Source organism: Urocitellus parryii, chromosome X, assembly GCF_045843805.1.
Source record: "Urocitellus parryii isolate mUroPar1 chromosome X, mUroPar1.hap1, whole genome shotgun sequence".
Lineage (NCBI taxonomy): Eukaryota > Metazoa > Chordata > Mammalia > Rodentia > Sciuridae > Urocitellus > Urocitellus parryii.
In genome coordinates this window covers 123,139,177-123,162,445 of record NC_135547.1, presented here as the reverse complement: position 1 = coordinate 123,162,445, position 23,269 = coordinate 123,139,177, and the positions used below count along the sequence as shown (strand labels likewise).

Genomic DNA, 23,269 nt, shown 5'->3' with positions numbered 1-23,269 from the left:
TTTTCTGAATCTGTTATTGAGTTCTAAATTAGACAAATCAGAAAGTTAAGATAAAAACCCAAATATCTTACAGATTTCAATAGCATTCATAAGCAAGGGTTGAAATTGCTGTGGGGGAGGTAAGCTGCTGACATGCTTCCTACATACCAGGCAGGCATCAGGCAAAGTCAGGGCTCTTAGCCAATGTGCGTGGAATTTTGAACACCTCTCAGTTCTCAGGCAATACTTGGTTTGTTGAGGGTGTTGAGTGGTTGGCCTTGGAGTTGCTCAAGTAAGGGGTAGTCTTTCAGCAAGCCCTGTTACCATAAAGTTGTTCACTGGAATGTTCACATTTTTAGATGTAAATGAATGTTCCATGAATACCCGTACGTGCAGCCTCCATGCCAATTGCCTCAATACCCAAGGATCCTTCAAGTGTAAATGCAAGCAGGGTTATAAAGGCAATGGATTTCAGTGTTCTGGTAAGTAGTATGGTGTTTTTGCTATTCCCACTAAAGCATTATCTCCACATCTTCCCTCTCTCTCTTTTTCATATCTCTCATCTTCCTTCCTCCCCCTCTCCCCTCTCTCTCTCTCTCTCTCTCTCTCTCTCTCTCTCTCTCTCTCTCTCTCTCTCTCGTGTCTAAATTTAACTCTGCCTTACCTTTGTCTTCTTTGCTAGTTGGATCATATTTCCAATACTCATGACATTGTAGGCATAAAACTAAAAGAACAGCAGGGACATATCATAATTTTCTGGACACAGCATATTTTTAAATACTGAAAAATAAGATGTATGGACAAAAGACCCCAAGAAAATTTATCTGTCAGGATAGGCTAGGTGATGGTGTAGTAACAAGCAATCCTTTAATGTGAATCAGGGCTTTTTCCAGAATGCACAACCAAAACAAAGTACAATGCAGTGGATATCACTTTATCTGCCATCCACAGGCCTGGATTCACTTTCTTGATTGTATAACAGAGAGCCCCATTGTTCTTACCACTGGTGAATTCTTTAATGGTTATTAGTTAAAACTTTATAAGCCAGATGTACAACTACAAAGTTCTACTGCTATGAACAACTACAACAATAATAAATGTATATTTCTCATGCACAGTATGTCTGAAGAGAGTTTTCAGATTTCTTCTCCATATAGTCACTTAGGGACCCAAGCTGATTGAGACCTCACCATCTCATGGTACCAGGACATAAATCCAGGGCCTTAGAATTTGTCACAACCAGGAAAGAAGCATGAACAGCTATGTGCCAGATCTTAATTAATTCAGCATGTGAGTGTCTAACTTCAAGGAGCACAAAAATAATAATCGTGCTGTGTGCCCTGAGAGAAAAGAAAACTAGGAACCATTGTGAACACCTGGAATATCTGCTAACACAAGTCAGCCATGATTACAACACAGGCCATCCCCTGGTAAACAGTGTCTTACAGTGTTTAAAGTCAGCCAGATTTATCCCTCTGCTCACGTTCCTTCTAGCACTGGCTCATCATTTGACTATGTTTACTGCCCTACAGACTTCCCACATGTTCCAATAAATACAGATGCAAGTTGTCCCTTGACCTGCACCCACATCCTATGTCCCCATTTAGCCAATGCTCCTGATGATTCAATCATGCAAAAACAAACTGTGTTTATCATGATGGATATTTAGTAGCAGACTCATACAGTTTTGTAGTACCCACTGGGCTGTGGTTGAATGCCACTTGACAAGAGTGTGTGCAAAAATAAATAAAGAAAGAAAGAAAATTAGTCTGGAAATCAAATTCTATTAGAACTGGCAGAATAACTGAGCAGCATTTAGTCTGGAAAAGCATAAATTGTGCCTGGAAATATTTTAAGAAATGCGAAATAAAAGTGGCTTCCCAGAGCAGACTAAAACCAATGGGTAGAAAGTACATTCTTTAAAATGATGGAACAAGGAACCTCAAAGAGTAGGGGCATTTTACTGCCACATGCCTTCAGGCCAAGGGCTCTGGGAGAGATTCCTACATTGGGCTGAATGTAGGATTAAATGACTACTCAATTGCCAGCAACTCAATGCTATGGATTCTATCACTCTAGGTAGAAGTACCCAATGATGTCCTTCTGAAGCATAATTCAGAGAGAGAGAGAGAGAGAGAGAGAGAGAGAGAGAGCGAGAGAGAGAGAGAGCTGTACTTTGGTGGGGAGGATGCCATAACCTTGGGAGGCTTCCAGGGAGGAGATGGAATAAATCAATTGTCCATACTGGATAAATGTTTGGAGACCCATACCTAACACTCTTTCGTGCCACCAAAATGTGAATATGTACATTCCAGGAACAGGAGGCCTGAATTTAAATCTGAGCTCTGCCTCCACTGGCTGTGACTTGTAGCAAGTTTCTTAACCTTTCTGAGCTCAGTTTCTCCTGTCCAAGATAAGACAGGTGCTAGTATTGGGTCAGACCACAGTCCTTTAGAGCTCCCTAACCCCAATGAGGCAGGATGGACAGTTCCATGCATATCTCTGGCTCCTGTACAGTAGACTGTGGCCTCAATACTTTCTCTAAAAGGCTACCCAGACTCCTGAAGATTTAACTCATAGATAGGGAAAGTCAATACCCCTAGAGAACCCCACCCCCAGCCAGCGAGGGACAAGAGTCTATGGATAAATACACCACTTTCCCCTTCACAAGGTAGAACAATTCTAAGTTGTCTTCAACACTGACTCCCAGACATCCCCAGTGGGAATGAACCCCATTACCCACAGTGAACCTGACCATCAAGATACCATATTTTGTTTTTCCTCCCTTCCTATCTCACTGTCCCTTTTCTCTCATTCATTTCTGTCTCTTGGAATCACCTCCCAAATAAACCACCTACACCCAAACCCTTGTCTTAGGATTTGCCTGGAGAACCCACACTAAGACAAATACCTCTCTCAGAAGTCCATTATGAGATTAAACAAAGTGATATAGATGGAGAACTTAGTTCATCTAGGTGCAGAATACTAGCTGCTAAATAAAGTTAGCTATGGTTACTATTGTTGTTACTATTATTTAAATCAGTTATTAGAGGCCAGCTACTCTGAAATTCTATAAAGGTAAATGGAAAATACTGTGCATACAATATAGAAGCCTCAGGAAAATAGTGGGCAACTCCCCCACACACACACACATATCCTCTCCCCCACCCCCAGGTCTAAGAATCAAGGGATTAGAAAGATTTTCCCAGAATAAACCTGGAGTCATCTTTATCAACCTTTGGACCCCTTGAAACCACAATGTGTTATTCATTTCCAAAGGAAGCCAATAGCTTTAAGCATACAACCAGGCAATTGTTTGCAGCCCATGTTTTCTATATTGTAACTCAGCACTTTGAAATTATAAATTCCACATCAGTGCAAACATTTCTTATGTGAAGACTTTCATTTTTCTTTGACGATCCAAATTTACCCCCATACTTGAGGGTAGAACAAAATTTTCTTTATTGTTTGAAGCCTCAAATTTATCATACCATTCTATTCAACATCTGAAAATTATGCATTTTGTTATTCATTCATTGTGCAGCTGAATTATTTCTCTAGTCTTTCCCTAGAATGTTTACTTAAAGGAGAAAGTCATCTTTGGAGCATTCACTATATTGTTTGTCCTCCCTTTTAATTTCACTTTCATTCTTTGTAAAACAAACATCTATGTTTCTGTTGAAAATTGATCTTAATGAGTCTTAACACCCATTGCTTAAAGGATAACCAAAATTCTACCCTTATGGGCATAGAAGTTATAAAAAACAAAAATGAGAGAAGTGTATCCAGCATTATATAATGTCAGCTTGCAAAATACATTTATGTGTGCATGAATTGCTACTATATAATATAGAGCATTGATGTAGCAGCCTTTATTTTTCTTTTCTGCAGTGCTGAGGACGGAACTCAGGGCCTTGGCCATGCTAAGCAAGTGTTCTATTGCTGAGCTACCCATCCCCCAGCTTTTAATATAGTGACTTTTATCATGAGTTCATTGTTTTGAAAAATTCAGACGCTACACTGCAGCAACAAAGAAGAGTTGGTCAATTATCCTTATACACCATCTGGGCCCAAAGGAAGAAGCACCCTATATACATAGATGTTTGTTTTTTTACCATACTAAGATAAGTGAGCTGGGTGTAGTGGCACATGCCTGTAATCCCGGCAGCTCGGAAAGCTGAGGTAGGAAGATCGTAAGTTCAAAGCCAGCCTCAGCAACTTAGCAAAGCCCTAAGCAACTTAGTGACACCTTGTCTCAAAATATAAAATAAAAAGGTTGGGGATGTAGCTCAGTGGTTAATCCCCTCTGGGTTCAATCCCCCATATCAAAAACAAAAATGAATACAAGATAAGTGAATATTATTACACTGCTAAATATTTTGGTCTGGATTTGACAGCAGCTATACTTCATTCTAAGAAATTGAAAACGGATAGTACTCAGTTGGGGCAGTAATGGTCAATTTATGAAAGGAAACTATGTCAATCAAGTTACCAGGTATTAGGTTACCTTAATTAGATCCCTGGCTTCCTAGATTACTACCTGTGGCCTGAGAGCAAATTATTTAACTTTTAAGTACCTCAGTTTCCACATCCACAAAATAGGAATGGTAGCATCTGGCCCTTGATGTTAATTTGATAATTAAATGAAGCAATACATGCAGAAGAAACAAATTTCAATCTAAAAGGCTTACCTTCCACCTATGTTCAGTAAGCATGTGCTAGTAATAGGAGTAATAGTGCCAAAGGTTTCTTTACCAAAATCTAACAATCATTCCCATTGAAAAGCAACTTCTTATTCAATTTATACACAATTTACCCAATAAGAGAGGTTTTGAGAAAACCAGGCTGTCCCAATTTTTTTTTTCTTCAATTACAGCATAAACCTCAGAAATTCGGAGGCAGGGCCTGGGAATTTTATTTTTAACTCAGTAAAAGATTTTAAACCTTCTGGTGATTAATTCTAAAAATAATACCAAACATATCCTGAGTTTGTGCCAGGCATTAATCTTAGTGCCTGACCTGTATTCACTCATTTAAACTTTTCAAAATCCTCTTCTTATCCCAATTTTTTAAATGGGGAGACTGGGGCTAAGAGTAGTTGGATATTAATTTGAGGACATATGGCTAGAGATGGAAGGAGTAAAGTCCAGGAAAGTGGGCTTAAGCATAGGGCAGTTGTGTTCATGGTGGGTGGCTAATCCCCTGTGATGGAGAAGTCCTTCTGTCGCCCTCCCCATAAAACTATTCTGGATCAGCTTTTGCCCATCTTAGCCCTTCCTATTTCCTGGGTCCCCTGGTACAGTACACCCTCACCTGTGGTTAAGCAACTCCTCCCAGGACTGTGTCCAAAGCTCATTTGGTGGAACATTTGTCCTATCACATGATATGGGGTCATCTGATGAACTAAGTATAGGTGAATGAATGTCAAAGTCATATTCCTTCTGGGTTAGATATTCTACCTAAGAGTGATCTTCTATTAATAGTATTATTCCAGAGATATGAGATTAAACCTAAGTTTTTCAGGTGGAAGTTTTTGACAAAATGGATTTTAGAGAAATCTCTAATCCTTCACAAGAGACTTTGTTAACTGCATCTACAAAAGACTGGCCCATGAACCTAAAGACTTTGAAATTCCCTATTTTTATGTCTGAGTGCTCCAAACAGGCCTAAGACTCTCTTACTACAAATTCCTCTCACATTTGTATATTCTCAAAAATACAATAATCAAGAAATGTTAAGAGAAAACAATCATCAACTATGTTAAATTTTAAACAGCAGTACCTACATAAAAGCAAATCTAGTTAAGCTTATATATATATGCATATCTTTTTACTGCATTTTTATCTTCGCTCAACTTTCTCTTTACACACTAAGGGAACGAAATTGTTGGCATTACAAAGGTTATGATGTTTTGATTTTTTTTTTCTTTTCAGTAGGAAAATTTGAAACTTCAAAGCAAAAACTGAAAACAGATGTTTAGGTTTGCCCAATGTGGTTGAAACCCTCTCCTCTCCTGGTTATTTATTAAAGGTCCTTAGTTTTATGTTACTGATTGCACAAAGGAAATTTACAGGGAATTGGGGTTTCCTGTTAATTTTTCATGCTGGGTACAGAGAAAAGATTCAGAAAGCTGTGGACAGAATTACACAGTGGGGCCTCCAGAGGAAGGTACATTATGATCAGCACATTAAAATCAAGACCTCTGGCAAAGGAGCTGAAACAGGCCATGTGAAGGTCAGGAAAATTAGAAATGACATACCACTGGTATTAGTACTAGTTTGTTTCATACCTATAAGTACAGTCTGTCACAATGATAAATAACTAGAATATTCATCGAAAGAAATACCACACTTTTGTCCTAGTAGCCTCAGATTGATATCAAAGTGAAAGCAATGTATTAATCAAAAGCATACATAGCAGGGCATGGTAGCACATGCCTATAAATCCTAGCAGCTCGGAGGCTGAGGCAGGAGGATCACAAGTTCAAAGCCAGCTTCAGCAACTTAGCAAAGCCCTAAGTAACTCAGTGAGACCCTGTCTCTAAATAATAAAAGTCAAAAAAGGGCTGGGGGTGTGGTTCAGTGGTTAAACACCCCTGTATTCATTCCCCAGTAACAACAAAAAAAGCATATATATTTGCTGACCTGGTGGTGCAAGCCTATTATCCCAATGGTTGGGGAGGTTGAGACAGGAGGATTGTGAGTTCAAAGCCAGCCTCAGCAATGACAACGTGCTAAGCAACTCAGTGAAATCCTGTCTCTCAATAAAATACAAAATAGGGCTGGGGATGTGGCTCCATGGTCAAGTGCCCCTGAGTTCAATCCCCAGTACCAAAAAAAATTTTTTTTCAAAGAATTTTTAAAAAATATTTGTTTAGCTGTAGATGGACACAATATTTTTATTTATTTATTTTTATGTGATGCTGAGGATTGAACCCAGTGCCTCACACATGAGAGGCAAGTGCTCCACCACTGAGCTACAGCCCCAGCCCTCAAAGCATTTTTATTTCCCCTTTCAATTACTCAAAATATTGTGAATTTCTCCTTATTTATTTTGCTGCTACTTTGGTACAGATCTAATTAGCCAAGTGATGAAGAAGGAACAAAGCAGAGAAGATTAAAACATTGCCAAGAAAATATTCTAATAACATCCTAATCCAGTTTATTTTTATCATATTCATTTTGGCACCAAAATTGATATCTACTTCTTTCTTTCACTTTCCTCTACACTGTCTCTAAGTAGTAGAATTGAGTGAATTGAGTCAAGTGTTATTGCAGCCTTTCTTGCTTAGTGTTAGACTAGCTTGGGCCTAGATATTTTATAACAAGACAATATATTTGATTTTAAAGATCATTATTTTGGGCTGGGGATGTGGCTCAAGCGGTAGTGCGCTCGCCTGGCATGCATGCGGCCCGGGTTCGATCCTCAGCACCACATACAAACAAAGATGTTGTGTCTGCCAATAACTAAAAAATAAATATTAAAATTCTCTCTCTCTCTCTCTCTCTCTCTCTCTCTCTCTCTCTCTCTCTTTAAAAAAAAATAAATAAAGATCATTGTTTTTAATTTTTAAGAAATAAATTGCTTTTTTTACATCAGTTGGGTATTTTAATTATCCTCAGTATAACCCTGGAAAAGGGACAGGTATCATTGGATCATAGATCTCCAGAAATTTGAACCAGTCTAGAAAAAATAACCCTTAACCTTAAAATAGGAATAACCCTGCCATGGAAACAGGACTGGATAAAAGAGTCATTTATATATGCTTTACCCTCAAACCCTAGCTCTGCCTTCGATAGCTAATGAGGTTGGTCAAGTCATTTAGCATTGCCCAGTTACTTCATCTACAAAATGAGACTGTTTCGCTAACTGACCTTTTCCTACCTTTTAAGTTTTTCTACACTAACACTTTTTCCCCAGTGTTATCATTTTACCCCAGTGGATCACACTTCAGGATAAAAGGAGTCAATCTAGAGGTATATTTTTATAGCAATTTAGTTTTGTGTTAAGAAATAGAAAAATGGATGTAAATTAGTAAATATAGAAGCCTCTCTAGAAATATTCAATAAACAAAATCATTCAGCTTTAGATAGTAGTTGGCTGAATTGAAGAAAATGAAAAGGGGAGAGAGAAAGGGGAAGGAAAATTAAGCATGGACATTGAACCACAAATCATCATGTTTGGAAGTCACAAATGGTCCATTATGGCATATATGTTTTGACCTAAGCTATAGTCGTAGTCTTTGAACATCAAATTTGTAAAAAAATCTCTATGGCTACTTGAACAATATCAGGATTGAGAAAGTGCACATGAAAGCAAAAATATTAGATGAATCTAGAAAATCCATTACTTCAGGATCTGTAATCCAACTGGGTAGTAGCAAGTATTTCACTAAAGTAGTTCCTGAAGCAAAATGAAGTGTGTCATTATATTAGAACTCCTTCAGACAAATATAGTTTATCCTAAAATCTCACATGTTAGAGCCCCATATGGGTTTATTTTGGATGCAGTCACCTACTATACTTTAATCCTTCTAAAATATTCCATCGTTCATGAGTGATCTAATTATCAACCAATTTGGAACTTCTTACCTATTATTGTTTGTTTTAGTTATACCTGAAAATTCTGCAAGGGAAATTCTCAGAGCACCTGGGACCATCAAAGACAGAATTAAGAAGTTGCTTGCCCACAAAAACAGCATGAAAAAGAAGGTAAAAATTAAAAATGTCACCCCAGGACCCACTGGGACTCGCCACCCTAAGGTTAACTTGCAACCCTTCAGCTATGAAGAGACTGTTTCCAGGAATGGGAACTCTAATGGAGAAAATAAGAGGAATGAAGAGAGGATGAAAGAGGGGCTTGAAGAAGATAAAAGAGAAGAGAAACCCCTGAAGAATTATGTGGAGCAGGAGAAAAGCCTTCGAGGAGATGTGTTTTGTGAGTATCACTTTTATTACTTTATACATTTCATGAAAGATGAATTGTGATTCTTCCTGGAAAAATGAAAGAAGAATAGACAGTTTCACAACTTAAGTAAAATGGGAATGGGTCTTAAGTCCTAAGAAGTCAGGTTCACCTTCCACAGATACCAAACCAAGTATGCTGGGCAATGAGGAGGGTAAGTCCTGTTTCCTTACTTGAGCATTCCCTGTTTGGGGCAGACTCTCTCTTCCCACTAGCAGCCCAGTAAGCTGTTTGTCCTGCAAGCACAGATGTCTAGCTGCCAAACTCTCCATAAGGCCTACCTCCCAAATCAGAGAGACCCTTGCCATGTGGATCTACCAAGCTCTACCTTTTTACTTCTTAAAGATACTTTTCACTGGCCCACTCTATGAAATGGGAACTTCACAGTTGTGTGGTTATGCTTTTAAAGGACAAAATAAAAAAAAAATCATGAGGGTGGTGTGAAGCTATAGTAGAGCTTAAGTTTTCTGCATGAGCTAGGTGATCACCATATCTCTCTTTTCATCAGTTTCTATACAGAACCCCACTACAAGTCTCAGCCCATCCAGAACAGCTCCCATATTAACCCAGCCTGGATCCCCACACTAAGACTCCTTATGTCCTTATTTGACACTTGTCACTTCCTCTGTATTTTGCCTTGTCTATTCTTGGCTCTATGATGGGTGGTCAAATATACAAATGCCAGGTTGAATTAATCAAAGAGTAAGTAGGCACAAGTCCGCCTGTCCAAGAAATATCATACCAGTGACATTATCTCCTTTAATAGTAAAAGTCTCAAGGAAATATTTCCAAAACCTGGTGATAAGGAAAGTTTCAGGAATGTAGATGCTAAGAGAACCTTTGCAAAAAGATGTTCTAAATAAGGAAACTGGAATCAATGTGACTCATTTGGAAATGGCAGACACTGCTCTAATACATTCTGTGATTAGAATGCATGATCAGACTTTCTTTGTTCAGTGATTTGATCTTTGCTTTCTGACCATGTGGGATTTTAGGGTTTTTTCTTAACTAACCAAGTGTCCTTTATCAGCCCCTAAGGTGACCGAAGCAGGAGATTTTGGTCTGTTTCTTGTCCAAAGAAAAGTGCCAAATTCCAAAGTGGAACACAAAGGTAAATAATTCTTTTTCCCAAATATATGCTTTCTCACATTGTCCCATGTCTTTTTCATTTTTTCATAGAATGAGATGATTGATTTGGAATCACTGCTTCATTCATAAACCCCTGAGGGAAAAATCATTACATCATGATACCCAGTACCAATATTAAAGTAGTAGGTCCTTGGGCTGGAGTTGTGGCTCAGTGGCAAAAACACTTGCCTAGCATTTGTCAGGCCCTGGGTTCAATTCTCGGCACTGCATATAAATAAATGGATGAAATAAAGCTTCATCAACATCTAAATTTAAAAAAAAAAATAGTAAGTCCTTGCATGATTAGTACCAATAATTACAATATAGTATGACTATTTTCTTCTCTTTGCCACTCAAACCTGACACTGAAAGGATAGAATTGAGGCAGACTATGGGAAGATGGGAGAAAATTACCCCAACACCTGAGGGTCTACAACCTGAAAATTGCCATGTACTAAAATTTGGCCCAACATCCCTGAATCCATTACCAGTTGCCATAATAATGCTGTGTAACAAATTACCACAAACTCTCAATGGCTTATGGCAGTAAATGTTGATTTTTGCTTATGAACCTGGATCATCTGGGCAGTGTGCCAATCTGAGCTGGGCTGAGTGGGCTCAGCCATATGCCTGGAGTCAGTTGCAGGCCTGCTTTCTGACTTTAATGATCTTAACTGTGCTCTCTCAAATGTCTGGGCCTCATCTAGGACAACTGAACTTGCTCAGCTCTGTTCCATGTGGCCTCTCATCCCTCAACAGTCTAGTCCAGGGTTGTTCTCAAAAGACACTTCCAAGAAATAGAACAGAGACAAACAGGCCTTTTGAGGTTTAGGCCCAGACTGGCACATCACTTCTTCCATATTCCACTGGCCAAGGCAAGTCACAAGGCCGGCCTAGACTTAAAGGTCAAGAAAGGGTCTACAAAGTTATACTGGTTGAGTATCTCTTGTTTGACGTGCTTAAGACCAGAAGTCTTTGCAATTTCAGATTTTTTGAATATTTTCATATACACAATGAAACATCAATGGGGATAGGACTCAAATATAAACACAAAATTTATTTGTTTCAAATGGAAGAAATGATTTACAGTAGAAGGGGTAGAGAGAGAAAAGGGGAGGGGAGGGGAGGGGAGGGGAGGGGAGGGGGGATAGTAGAGAATAGGACAGACAGCAGAATACATCAGACACTAGAAAGGCAATATGTCAATCAATGGAAGGGTAACTGATGTGATACAGCAATCTGTATACGGGGTAAAATTGGGAGTTCATAACCCACTTGAATCAAACTGTGAAATATGATGTATTAAGAACTATGTAATGTTTTGAATGACCAACAATAAAAAAAATTTATTTGTTTCATATATACCATATACACATATCCTGGAGGCAATTTTATACAATATTTTTAATAATTTTGTGCATATAACAGTTTCATGGTGTGGAATTTTCCACTTGTGAAGTCATGTCAATGCTTAAAAAGTCTCAGCTTTTTGGAACATTTTGAATTTCAGATTAGGGATGTTCAACCTGTGTTACAAAGGGTGTGGCTATAGGGGGAGATAAGAATTGGGACCATTTTTGTGAAGTTTACCAAAATTTTATTATCTGGAATTTCTTGGGCATAATGCCTAGTTCTTCAGTTTGTTTAGAACTACTACCCATGATAAATATGTGGCTATAATTGAGATCTCTACACAGATTTCCCTTGGTGGTAAATATGAATACCTTTGTCCTCTCTTTCTTTTTCAATTTTTTTTTACTCACCACTGTAGATGGTAGTGCTAACCTATGCTAATTAGATTCCCTTTTGTGTTTACCCTGCAAGTACATTCTTTAGTTTTATCTTTTTGGTTTATGAAATGGTCTCCACCATGAAGAAAGTGCTTCTCTGGTTCCATCCTTCAAATTTGATCTGAGAATCTTCTACTAAAATCTTTTCAAAGGCTAGTAACCCATGACCCAGCTCCTACATCTTGTTTTCCTCCTTTTTAAAAAATTTCTCAGGTATACAAGTCTGTAAGGTAGAAACTTTATTTTTTTTATTTTTTTTATTGGTTGTTCAAAACATTACAAAGCTCTTGACATATCATATTTCATACATTAGATTCAAATATACCTGGAAGATATGAACACATTAATAGCATCACAATTACATTGATGTTTTTATATTAACCAAGTTTAGCTTTTAAAAAAATGACAGTACAATGCTCTAAAATAACAGTTCTTATTTAACCAGTTGTTTAATTTTTATGGTTGCTTGCTCTAGAAAAAAAAAACTTAATAAACACTATGTTAGGGGTAAAAAAATAATAATAATAAAAATAAAAGATTTCTCAGCCTAAGACATCCTATTGTCCATTTTCCTGGTTAGGAAAAAGGAGTTCCATAGCACAATCCTCCCAGTGCTCACAGTTTCTACCCAGTTCTACTTCACACTTGCTAAGCACCCATAAGGAATTATTTGAGTCCTCATTGGATCTCCAAACAGACCAGATTTCTTCTTCTACTTTTTCTTCCAGGATCCTTAATGAAACACAGAAAGTTGAAAATTTTGTTCAGGAGTATAATGACCCTACCATTGCAACTGTCGTAAAGTGTCTTAATAAAGTGTCTCAGAGAGCTCAGTCCCAATCAAAAGATTCAGGTGGCTGGGCATGGTGGCACACGCCTGTCATCCCAGCAGCTGGAGAGGCTGAGACAGGAGGACCACAAGTCCAAAGCCAGCCTCAGCAAATTGGCAAGTCCCTAAGTAACTCAGTGAGACCCTATCTCTAAATAAAATACAAAATAGGGCTGGGGATGTTGCTCAGTGGTTGAGTACCCCTGAGTTCAATCCCTGGTACTCCCCCAAAAAAGATTCAGATGCACACCCCAACTATTCCACTTGGTATTTGCCTTGAGCGAGTCACTTAGACTTGCTTGCTTCATTGCTTTCATACGTGAAGGTGGAATGAGAACAGTATTCCTCTCTTACTTGCTATCTTAGGCTGGGTTCCCTTAAAAGAGATACTGAGACAAGAATTTGTGTGCAAGTGGTTAATGGGAGAGGCATCCCAAGAAGCAGTGGATAGAGCATGAGGAAATTAGACAAGGGATATAAAGAGGCAATAAATGGTGTGTTATCAGGCAAGTTTTCACCATGGGGAACAGGAGAGCTCAATCTAATTAGGGAAATCTTGGAACTAGTGCAAAATGCAAGGCTTAGAATTATCCTAGAGGAGGGATAAGGGAGCTGGGGTATATATGCACTGAGTCCCATCTGACATTGATTGAATACTGCTCCAAGAAGAAGCTAATTCCCTGGCACTTCTACACTGCCATGAAAGTAGGGGAGGGCACCACTGTGGTCACTGGACTGCCATGCCCCTCAGCCCTTCTGCAGAACTGAACAGCTTCTGGACCCTCCTGACTTCAGTCTGCATTCATTTCCAGCACTTATGGGTCCTATCCAAAAGCAAGGACATAGAAGTATTTATCTACCAATTCCTGTCCATCACTGGTTCAGAGCTCTCCCTAGGGAAGGAACTCACCAGTATTCTAACATCCCTGGCTTGGGCCAAGCATGCTTCCACCAGAGAACATCTTCATACAGAGAGTTGTGGGTACTTGCAGTAGAAATCCATATGCTTGCAAGGGAACATAAGTACTGACAGATGTTGGTGCAGCACCAACAGCATCTGCTTTGAGGTTGGTGTGAATTAAATCAGAGAATATATTTGAAAACACTTTGCAAATCATGAAATGCTAAACTAATGAAGTAGTATGCTTTATGCTTTGAGAACAAAGACTTGAGTTATACCTCTTTATGGAATATTTCTATATAGTGGTCCCTAATCTCAGTTTGCATACCCCATTTCCCACATGTTGAGGAAGAATGGGGAGTTTGGGAAAAATGTGCCAGCACATAAACCAATTGAAAAATTGATGTCCCACTATTTATGGGAATGGTAACATCAATTTCTCAAACTAGTAATAGCACTCATTAAAGAGTATTGAAGAAGAAGCAAATATTATTTGGCATTATTTTTTATTTTAAAATCAGGACTAGAAATAAGCTGTCTTTGATGACAGGGAAAAACAGTGGGTTAAAAAGAAAGGAAGATGGGCATGGGGGTGCACATCTGTAATCCCAGTACCTAGGGCGGTGAAGGCAGGAGAATCAAGAGTTCAAAGCCAGCCTCAGCAATTTAGTGAGGCTCTAAGCAACTCAGTGAGACCCTGTCTCTAAATAAAATGCAAAATAGGGCTGGGGACTGTGGCTCAGTGTTCAAGTGTCCCTGAGTTCAATCTCTGGTCATCCCTCCCCCCGAAAAAAATAAGTAAGGATAGTGAGAAAATGGGCAGTGTGCTTGTACTAAGTTAGAATATGTTCAGAATGGACAACTACTGATTTTAGTCTGCTTTGGGATTCAAGTCTAGTTCTACCATACAATGTCTGCAGAACTTGGACAAATCACTTGTGAGCCTCGGTGTTACTTTCCTAAAAATGGGTCTGATGATAGACTTTTGACAATCAAATCAAATGGTATAATGTTTGTGAAAATATTTGGCTCCTTGAAAGGAGTCAAGAATCAACAGCATTTGAGCTTATTTCCTTTCCTTTCCATTCCTTTATTCCTTTGCAAAAACAGTGAAAGCCCCTAAATCAGAGCCAGAAGCTAGGCTTTGTTTTCAATCAGAAGTATCCCAGTCTTCTCCCTATTTATTTTCTTTCTTTCTTTTTTTAGTATTGGTTGAACACAATATCTTTTATTTATTTATTTATTTATTTATTTATTTATTTATTTATTTATTTCTATTGAACCCAGTACCTTGCACATGCTAGGTGAGCGCTGTACCACTGAGCCACAGCCTCAACCCCAGTCTTCTCCCTATTTCACAGTTGTATTTTTTATTATCTATACCAGGAGTCAGCAAACTTTTCTCTGGAAAGGGCCAGATAGCAAATATTTCAGGCTTTATGAGCCATATGGTCTCCGTGTCAACTACTCAACTGTATCCTTGTAGCTCAAAGGCAGCTATAGATGATATGTAAATGAATGGGCAAGGTGTGCTTCAATAAAACTTTACCAAAATGGGCAGTAGGCCAGGATATTAGTTTTATGACCTCTGACCTACATAAAAGTAACCAGAGGCACTAATTTAAAACCTATACTAGCTGACTATAGATTTCTCTGACACTTCTAAACATGGCAGTCATTCTACCATAAAAACTCAGAAACAATTTAGAAACCAGCAGTGTTTCAGCTTATTTGAAACACCAGAACACTGGCAATTTTTTAACTGAAATGTTGGAATCATGAAGTTAAGAAATGACAATTTTGTCCACTTAATATCTCATTTGTACCTATGGGATTTTAAGTGATGAAAGTGACTGAGTGACAACATGAAGAGGCCAATGCCATTGAAAGAAGGATTTATTACTTACAGTTCCCAAGAGAAGGGGCATATGATGCCACACAGGGCCACAGGGAAAGCATCAGGTTAGGATCCAGGAAGAAGCAAGAACAAGGGGAAAACCTAGGCCATAGCTCCATTATGGTTTCTGTGGAAAGAAAGGCAGGACAGGGCAGGGTAAACTGCTTAGGACTGGCTAGTTTGAATAACTGCAGAGGGTTTGGGGCACAGGAGCTGTTCCTATCTGTTGCCAGGGGAAATATTGGTTTGGTGTGTGTGTTAGTCATCTTTCTATTGCTATGACAAAATACCTGAGATAATCAACTTATAAGGAGAAAAGATATATTTTTAATCACAGTTTCAGAAGTCTTGATCCATGCTCACTTGGCCCCATTGCTTTGGGCCTATGATGAGGCAGAATATCATGGCAGGGAGCATATGGTGGAGCAAAGCTGTTCACCTCATGGTAGTTAAGAAGCAGAAAGAAAGAGAAGGGAAGGGCCTAGAATCCTAATATCCTGTTCAAGGGCATGGCCCCAGTGACCTTATTTCTTTTCACTAGGCTCCACCTCTTAAAAGTAGCACTATCTCCCAATAGTACCACAGGCTGGAGACCAAACTTTAGCACATGGCCATTGGGGGACATTTCAGATCCAAACCATAATAGTGTATAAGAGTTAGATGAAGGGGGTATTGGCTTGCATATGAGAAGCATGCTCTCAAATAAAGTGTTACTATCTTGGAATTAGCTGGCTCTGAAGGGGGAAGGGTCCCCCAAGATGTGAAAACATCATAAAATACAGAAAATAAAAAACATGATTTATATTTTTATTGCTAAGTGAATGTTAGTGAGTCATGTACTACATGAAACTTACTATTCCACAAATCATCTGAAATGTTCTGGCAAGCTCTTTGGTTGTTTATTTCTGTAGAAGAGAATTTATTTTCTGGCCTGAATTTTATGAACAATTGGTTATATTCCCTGTTTTGCTTTGCTCATGGGGTTCTTGATCATTACTTATTTTTTAAATAGGTTTTTTTAGTGTTGCTATTGTGCTTTAAGATACAACAAAATTTGTAAAGAGTGGTGTCACAGATTTAACTTTAAAAAGGGTGTCTGGTTAGACATTATCCCCAAGGGCATTTAAGTTGCCATGATCTATTCTCTATGCAACTGAAAATATGGCATTGCCTTCCAAAGCTCTAAATATTAGCTACCTTTCTAATGTTCTTAATGTTTGTGAAATATGCTTTTTGGCAGATTTAAATATCTCAGCTGATTGCAGCTTTGATCATGGGGTCTGTGACTGGAAACAAGATAGAGAAGATGATTTTGACTGGAATCCTGCTGATCGAGATAATGGTATTTATATTTGACTCTTTCATGTTCTGCAATAGGGCAAAAGTAAGTAAGTTGCTCCAATGATGGAAGGTTAGTCTTCTTATCACTCCTTAGGTCACAGTTTGTCATTGTTGGAAACCTTTAGACCTTCTGAGGTCTCCTCTGATGGATGATTAACTTGGTCCAGTATATATTCCCCTCCTTACTCCCTTTTCCACTCACCTGCCCTCATAAAGGATGCTCCAGAAAACTTCTTTTATATTTACCCTCTTGCTTCCAAGAGAAGATAATGATGGGATTCATGTAAAGTTTAGGGGTATTGGGGAAAAGGCAGAAAGAAGTTGTTCCTTTTTCTCAGTTTTCCAGTCATGATGCTCTGTAGTTTTGTTTTGTGTTTTCAGGGGAAATCCATCTCAAAAGGAAATATGACCTCTGTTGAAACCTGGAGTTTTAGTTGAGCTACTGCTCAAAGCATCACAAACCTGATGAGTATCAAGTTAGCAGTCTGAACTCTTAGACTGAGCTTTCCATTCTGTTGTTGGAGGATTTCTTTCTGACCACCTGCCCTTGAATTTTGCTCAACTTCAGCTCCAAGCTGTGGATTTCCTGTCCTTTCCACTGTGTACTCCAACACTATTGATGGACCCTAATTTTCCCATTGGGTAGAGCATTTGGCTTGCAGCTCTCATTTGGAGCACATGTTGAACCTCTGTCTCCTGAAGGCCGCCTATATAACCAGGGACAACCATTATACCTCATGGTCTCCAATTCCTTCCCAGTCCGATTTTTTATTCAGGGATGTACAGACTCAGGCTTCAGTTAAAAGATCCTTCTAGATCCTACCTTGGATCTAATTCCTCCCTGAGATCTTTCATTTCAAGCCCTCACATACAGTCAGAAAACTTGGATATCCACTAACAAGAATTCTTTTTAGAACAGTTGTGTAAGTAGGACTATTGCTAAAGATTCAGGGCAAGCACAGTTGCTCTGACCCTCAATTTTCTTCTCCATATAGCAAAGGATTTCAACTGTGTAATCTCTAAAATCTGTTTTAGCATGTAAAATTTGTTCCTATTTTCAAAAATGATATCAGCCTTCTTTCCCTATAGCATGCTCTTGTTCATTTTCATAGCTATTTTATATATTATAGACAAATCCTTTATAATGGCTTCACTAACTATGCCTTTTTACCTTCTTCTTCTCTTAAAGCTGTTGGCTATTATATGGCAGTTCCAGCATTGGCAGGGCACAAGAAGGACATTGGCCGGTTGAAACTTCTCCTCCCAGACCTGCAACCCCAAAACAACTTATGCTTGCTTTTTGATTATCGGCTGACTGGAGACAAAATAGGGAAACTTCGAGTGTTTGTGAAAAATAGTAACAATGCCCTAGCATGGGAAGAGACCAAGAGTGAGGATGAAAGGTGGAAGACAGGGAAAATTCAGTTGTATCAAGGGACTGATACTACCAAAAATGTAAGTGGAAAAAATGATTAAGCTGAATATTTACATTCTTTTTTCAATGATTCAACAACAAAACACTTACTAAAGTGCCTAGGCACTGGAGATACAGAAATGAATAAGAATTTCCCCTCCATTTAGAAAGCTCACATTCTAGAGCAGAACAGGCATGGTGATTAATCAGCACACCTAATGAGGATAGTTGTGAATGATATCACATTCTGTGACAATGACCTCTTAGTGTCTGGCTCTTCTTTACCAGGTCCCTCCCCAACTAGGCTATGCATTCTTCAATGTATCAAAGTTATCCTTCTCATCCATTCTATGTGCAGAACTTAGCACAATAGATATATCAAGGGACTGATGGAAGCCAGAAAATGACTTGTTGAATGTTGTTTTAACTGAATTGAGAAAGTGGCTATTGTCAGGGGTCCCCAAGACCACCCTCAGTTTCAATGATCCCTTAAAAATTCTCGTACAGAGGGGCTGGGGTTGTAGCTCAGTGGTAGAGTGCTTGTCTAGCATGTGAGGCACTGAGTTCAATCCTCAGCACTGCATAAAAATAAATAAATAAAATAAAGGCATTGTGTCCATTTACAACTAAAAAATTTTCTTAAAATAAGTTCTCATAGGACTCATAAAAGCTATTCTAGTGACAATTACAGCTTACATATACTAAAATAAGCAAAGGGAAAGAGCACATAGTATAGAATCCACGAGGGCCCAGGCACAAACTTGTAGTTTTCCTTTCCCAGTAGAGTCATATAGGAAGCTCTTAATTTTCCCAGTAATCATTTGTGATAACACTCCCAAAGTGTGGCCTACCAGGGAAGTTCACACAAGCTTTGGTGTCCAAAGTTTTTATGGGTTAAAACTTTGCCCATGTTACCACAGAATAACTGTCCTTAGTTATCTAGTCTCCAGTCTCTCAACTTGCTACCATGAAACCCAAGGCCCCCACCATAAATCACATTGTTAGTATAAACCATCTCGCTTAGTCAAAGATCCCAGGTAAACAAAGGCACTCTTAATCAGGTAGGATAAGATAGATGCAGTAGCATACACCTGTAATCCTAGTAACTCAGGAGGCTGAGGTGAGAGAATTGCAAGTTCAAGGCCAGCCTCAGCAACTTAGTGAAGCCCTAAGCAACTCAATGAAACCCTGTCTCAAAATAAAAATTTTAAAAATGGATGGCTATTTAGTTCAGTGGTAAAATGCCCCTGGATTCAGTCCCCAATACCAAGAAGAAAGAAAACTTAATCAGGTAGGATATTCCAAGGGCATAGAGGTTATCTCCCAAGAACCAGCTATAGACCAAACTTTCTTTAGAATGTGCAGCATCTGGACAACCCTGACCTGCTGAGTTAATTCTTCTCTGTGTAGTGGATTTAATAAAGGAAAAGGAAACAGAGTTTTAAGAGCAAGTTGGTCAAACAGAGAGCCTTTTCAGGAGTTCTTTAGAGGGAAGCATCAAAGAGAAATGAAGAGGGAATGAAACAGAGCCTGGAGGGAGCCACTGTAGACCATGGGGAAAACTTTGCTCAACATGAGAAGGAAAAAGATAAGACAGGGTGCAAGCTACAAGGTATATAAAGAGTTGATCAAAGGAAGAACAATTAGTAGATCCATAAATTAGAAATTAATTAATACTTTGCTTGTGAAAGATGATTAATGTAAGTAAAGGCATATTTCTTGGCATTATGCATCAGACCAGAGAGCCTAGTCCCTAGTGTCAGACATTAAATTTAACATCTTTTCATTTACTTGTCACATTTTAATTAAAACAGAATATCTTATTTTTTAAATGTCTCATAAGATGTGACTATAATGAAAGCGTATGTTGGTCCCTAGTTAATTAATTTCCTAATCACTCTTCCCCTCTGAAAGAAAAGCAGCCAGTGCTTGTTCAGAACTGACACACACAACAATTCAAGTTTACTCTCATCACAGTGCATTTGAATCAACACAAATCCAATCCACATGTTTATATTGTTGTGTTCATAGCATGTTTTGGGGACTGTGGCACTGAGCCATGATATATATGGGACATACCCATTTGAAATGTTGAAATATGCCTCTGCACAATATTCACAATGACCTCCATGTTGACTGAATTAATGTGCTGGGGATTAGTTGTTATATAATATGGTAGCTTGAGGTAGATTCATCATCAAAACAGTGATTTTTAATGCGTATATTAAAAACATGCTTCCAAAGAACCTGGCCAGCCATCACAGTATAACATAACAATGCTTGGTTGAGAGGAATGCTCACACCTCAGCACCTGTGTCCTGAATTTTTCAGTTCTGTGGGAAACCTTGGTGGGGGATACTGGAAGTTGGAGAAGCTGAAGAATTCAGTCTAAACCATGTATTCCAGATTAGCGTGTCATATTGGCTATGGATATTTGTAACTTATGGTGACTTTTATTCCATAATTTTGAGCATATAAGATAAGCTGCATTGCTTCTTTAAATAAAATTTTATCTGAATCCAAAGCCCAATCTTGTTAGGCTGGGAAGAAATTCCATCTCAGGTACTTGCTCACAAGGGAGTCCCTTCTCTAGGATGGGCTATGCTTCCCAAAGGCTAAAAGTGCCACAGACATCTTGATTTAATTGTGGGATCCATGGGTACCCATATTTTCTGCATCCATGTCATTTATCACTTTAGCTACCATGCCAGGCTGGGTCACAGAAACCTTTACTGAGTCTTTTTACTGTGGAACATCAGACAGCCATCTTCTAGGGAAAAACAATGGTGTGCCTTCATAGTTCTGGATAATCCTTACTTCTCCCCATCACTGCTTCACCTTTTGGCCCTCCACCTTCTACTAATATAAACTCCTCAAGGAGGTTAAGCTTAGCTGGACATGGTGGCACACACCTCTAATCCCAGCTACTTGGGAGACTGAGGCAGGAGGATCATAAGTTCCAGGCCAGCCTCAGCAACCTAGTGAGACCCTGTCTCAAAATTTTAAAAGCTGGTAATGTGGGCTGGGGATATAGTTCAGTTGGTAGAATGCTTGCCTTGCATGTACAGGCCCTGGGTTCAATCCTCAACATCACAAAAAAACTGGTGGTGTAACTTAGTGGTAGAGGGCTGGCCTAGCATGGGTTAGGCCCTGGATTCAATCTCACATTCTGGGGGACAAATATCAGGAAGGGCCTTATCTTCCAGAAAAGTTTGAGTTTGATCATTATATCCCAAATCTCCTTGATAAAAGAGAACACTAAAAGCCTGCCTAAGTGTTTTTGGACCAAGGTAGGAAAAAAAAAAGTGAAAAGCAAACATAAATTACTATGACAGATAATTATTCTGACATTTATTCTTAGTTATCCAGGGGATCTCAGTCAGGGGTTTCAGTGATGGAAAAGACTCCATATCCCAAGATGCAGACATACCACCCTCATTATCCTGCCCACTGCAGCTACTGTGAGCCATCTGCTTTTTGGCCCATCTTTACTTTTTTAAAATTTACCCAAAGGGGATATCTTCATAAAAGAAGTTCCCTCCTGAGATGAAAACAGAAGAAGAAAACATTTCTAAATCTAGTGTACTTTCTCTGGATGCTTAGTAATAGCTTATTTCTAACAGTTGCTAAGAAAATGTACCCAGTTTGAAAGCAAAAGCAAGCAGTCTGGGAATTGGTATTCACAGGCTCTTGACACTCCCATTTGTCCTCCTGAGGTCTCCTCTTTTCTCTTTGGAGAGCCTAGGAAAGCTGGATACAGTGATGGCAATAAACTTTAAATTGCTTTTTCTCTGTCACCTTGAAAACTGTTTCATGATTGTTTATAAAGCAAAAAAAGATGCTGTTGGTAATGGTGACTATTTGCATGATGCCATTCTTGTGAGCATGATGCTTTAAGGATCATTCTTTGAAATGTCAATTTTCTGTAAATTTGAATTTAGTTTTTAAATGTTTAGAAAAGGCAAAGGGAAATTAGTTTATTGAAAAAAGTAAAGATTCATTAATCACATCACAATGACATGCGTGTTTTCATATTTTACATTTTCCTTCCCACATAAATACATATTTTAATTTAGTCATACCCATGTTGGACAAACTAAATTTTAATTTAAGCTGTTGTTGAATTCCATTTTGACATAATATATGTGTGTATCATTTTAAAGAAGAATAACATGTTCCAAATTAAATGTTCTTTTCTCTTAAAAGCTTTTGATACAGGATAACCTAATTGTCTTTGAATCAGAATCATCTTTCTGTCCTCCAAATCTGCATATTTCTAATACTGAGAAGTGTTCCACTAAGCCTGTTCCCCTCTTTCTGGGAGACATATGGGAAGTGAGGGAGATATACTCCTCCTTAGAGTGAATTATAATGAATAGGTGCTCCATAAATTAGAGCTAGCATTATTTTTATAATTATTGAGTTTTTAAAGTATGGTACTTTTTTCTGGTTATAAAATCAATGCAAAGTATTTTTAAAAGCATTACAATATTAAAGAAACTTATAAATATTCATTCAGCAAATATCTATTCTAATCATATTTATTTGAAAATGTGTTTAGATGAGTGGGTGAATATAAAACAGTCACTGTGTGTCCTTAATTTTGTTAAGTGAGTTTCCTGTCATTTTGCATCCAATTTGAAGATAATTCTTTTTAGTATTCATCCTCTATTCTCTATACATTGGAAATTTCTAAAATAAAGAAAGTTTCTTTCTCTTTTGATTAGGAATAAATTTCTTAAATAAAAATGATTGTAGCATCTTATGAAACACATTTCAACACATGAGAAAAATATTACAGACAATTTCCAAATGCACAAGCAATTTTTTTCTTTTTTGGAGGGAGATGTTACTGGGAATTGAACTAGGAGTACTTTACCACTGAGCTATATCCCCAGCCCTTTTTAATTTTTTTTTTTTTTTTTTTTTTTTTTTGAGACAGGGTCTTACTAAGTTGCTTAGGGCCTGCTAAGTTGCTGAGGCTGGTCTTGAACTTGTGAGCCTCCTGCCTCAGCCTCTCAGGTCA

General features: G+C 38.4%; 1 protein-coding gene across 1 annotated transcript in view; it reads left to right on the top strand.

The window, feature by feature from the left end:
* The window catches only part of Egfl6 (EGF like domain multiple 6), a 60,147-nt gene that overhangs the window by 36,273 nt on the left and 605 nt on the right, over positions 1–23,269 (top strand). The window contains exons 7-11 of the mRNA XM_026395170.2: positions 339–461; positions 8,590–8,916; positions 9,974–10,054; positions 16,729–16,830; positions 18,019–18,284. Coding sequence (XP_026250955.1) covers positions 339–461; positions 8,590–8,916; positions 9,974–10,054; positions 16,729–16,830; positions 18,019–18,284 — 899 coding nt within the window. The remainder of the gene's footprint in view (positions 1–338; positions 462–8,589; positions 8,917–9,973; positions 10,055–16,728; positions 16,831–18,018; positions 18,285–23,269) is intronic.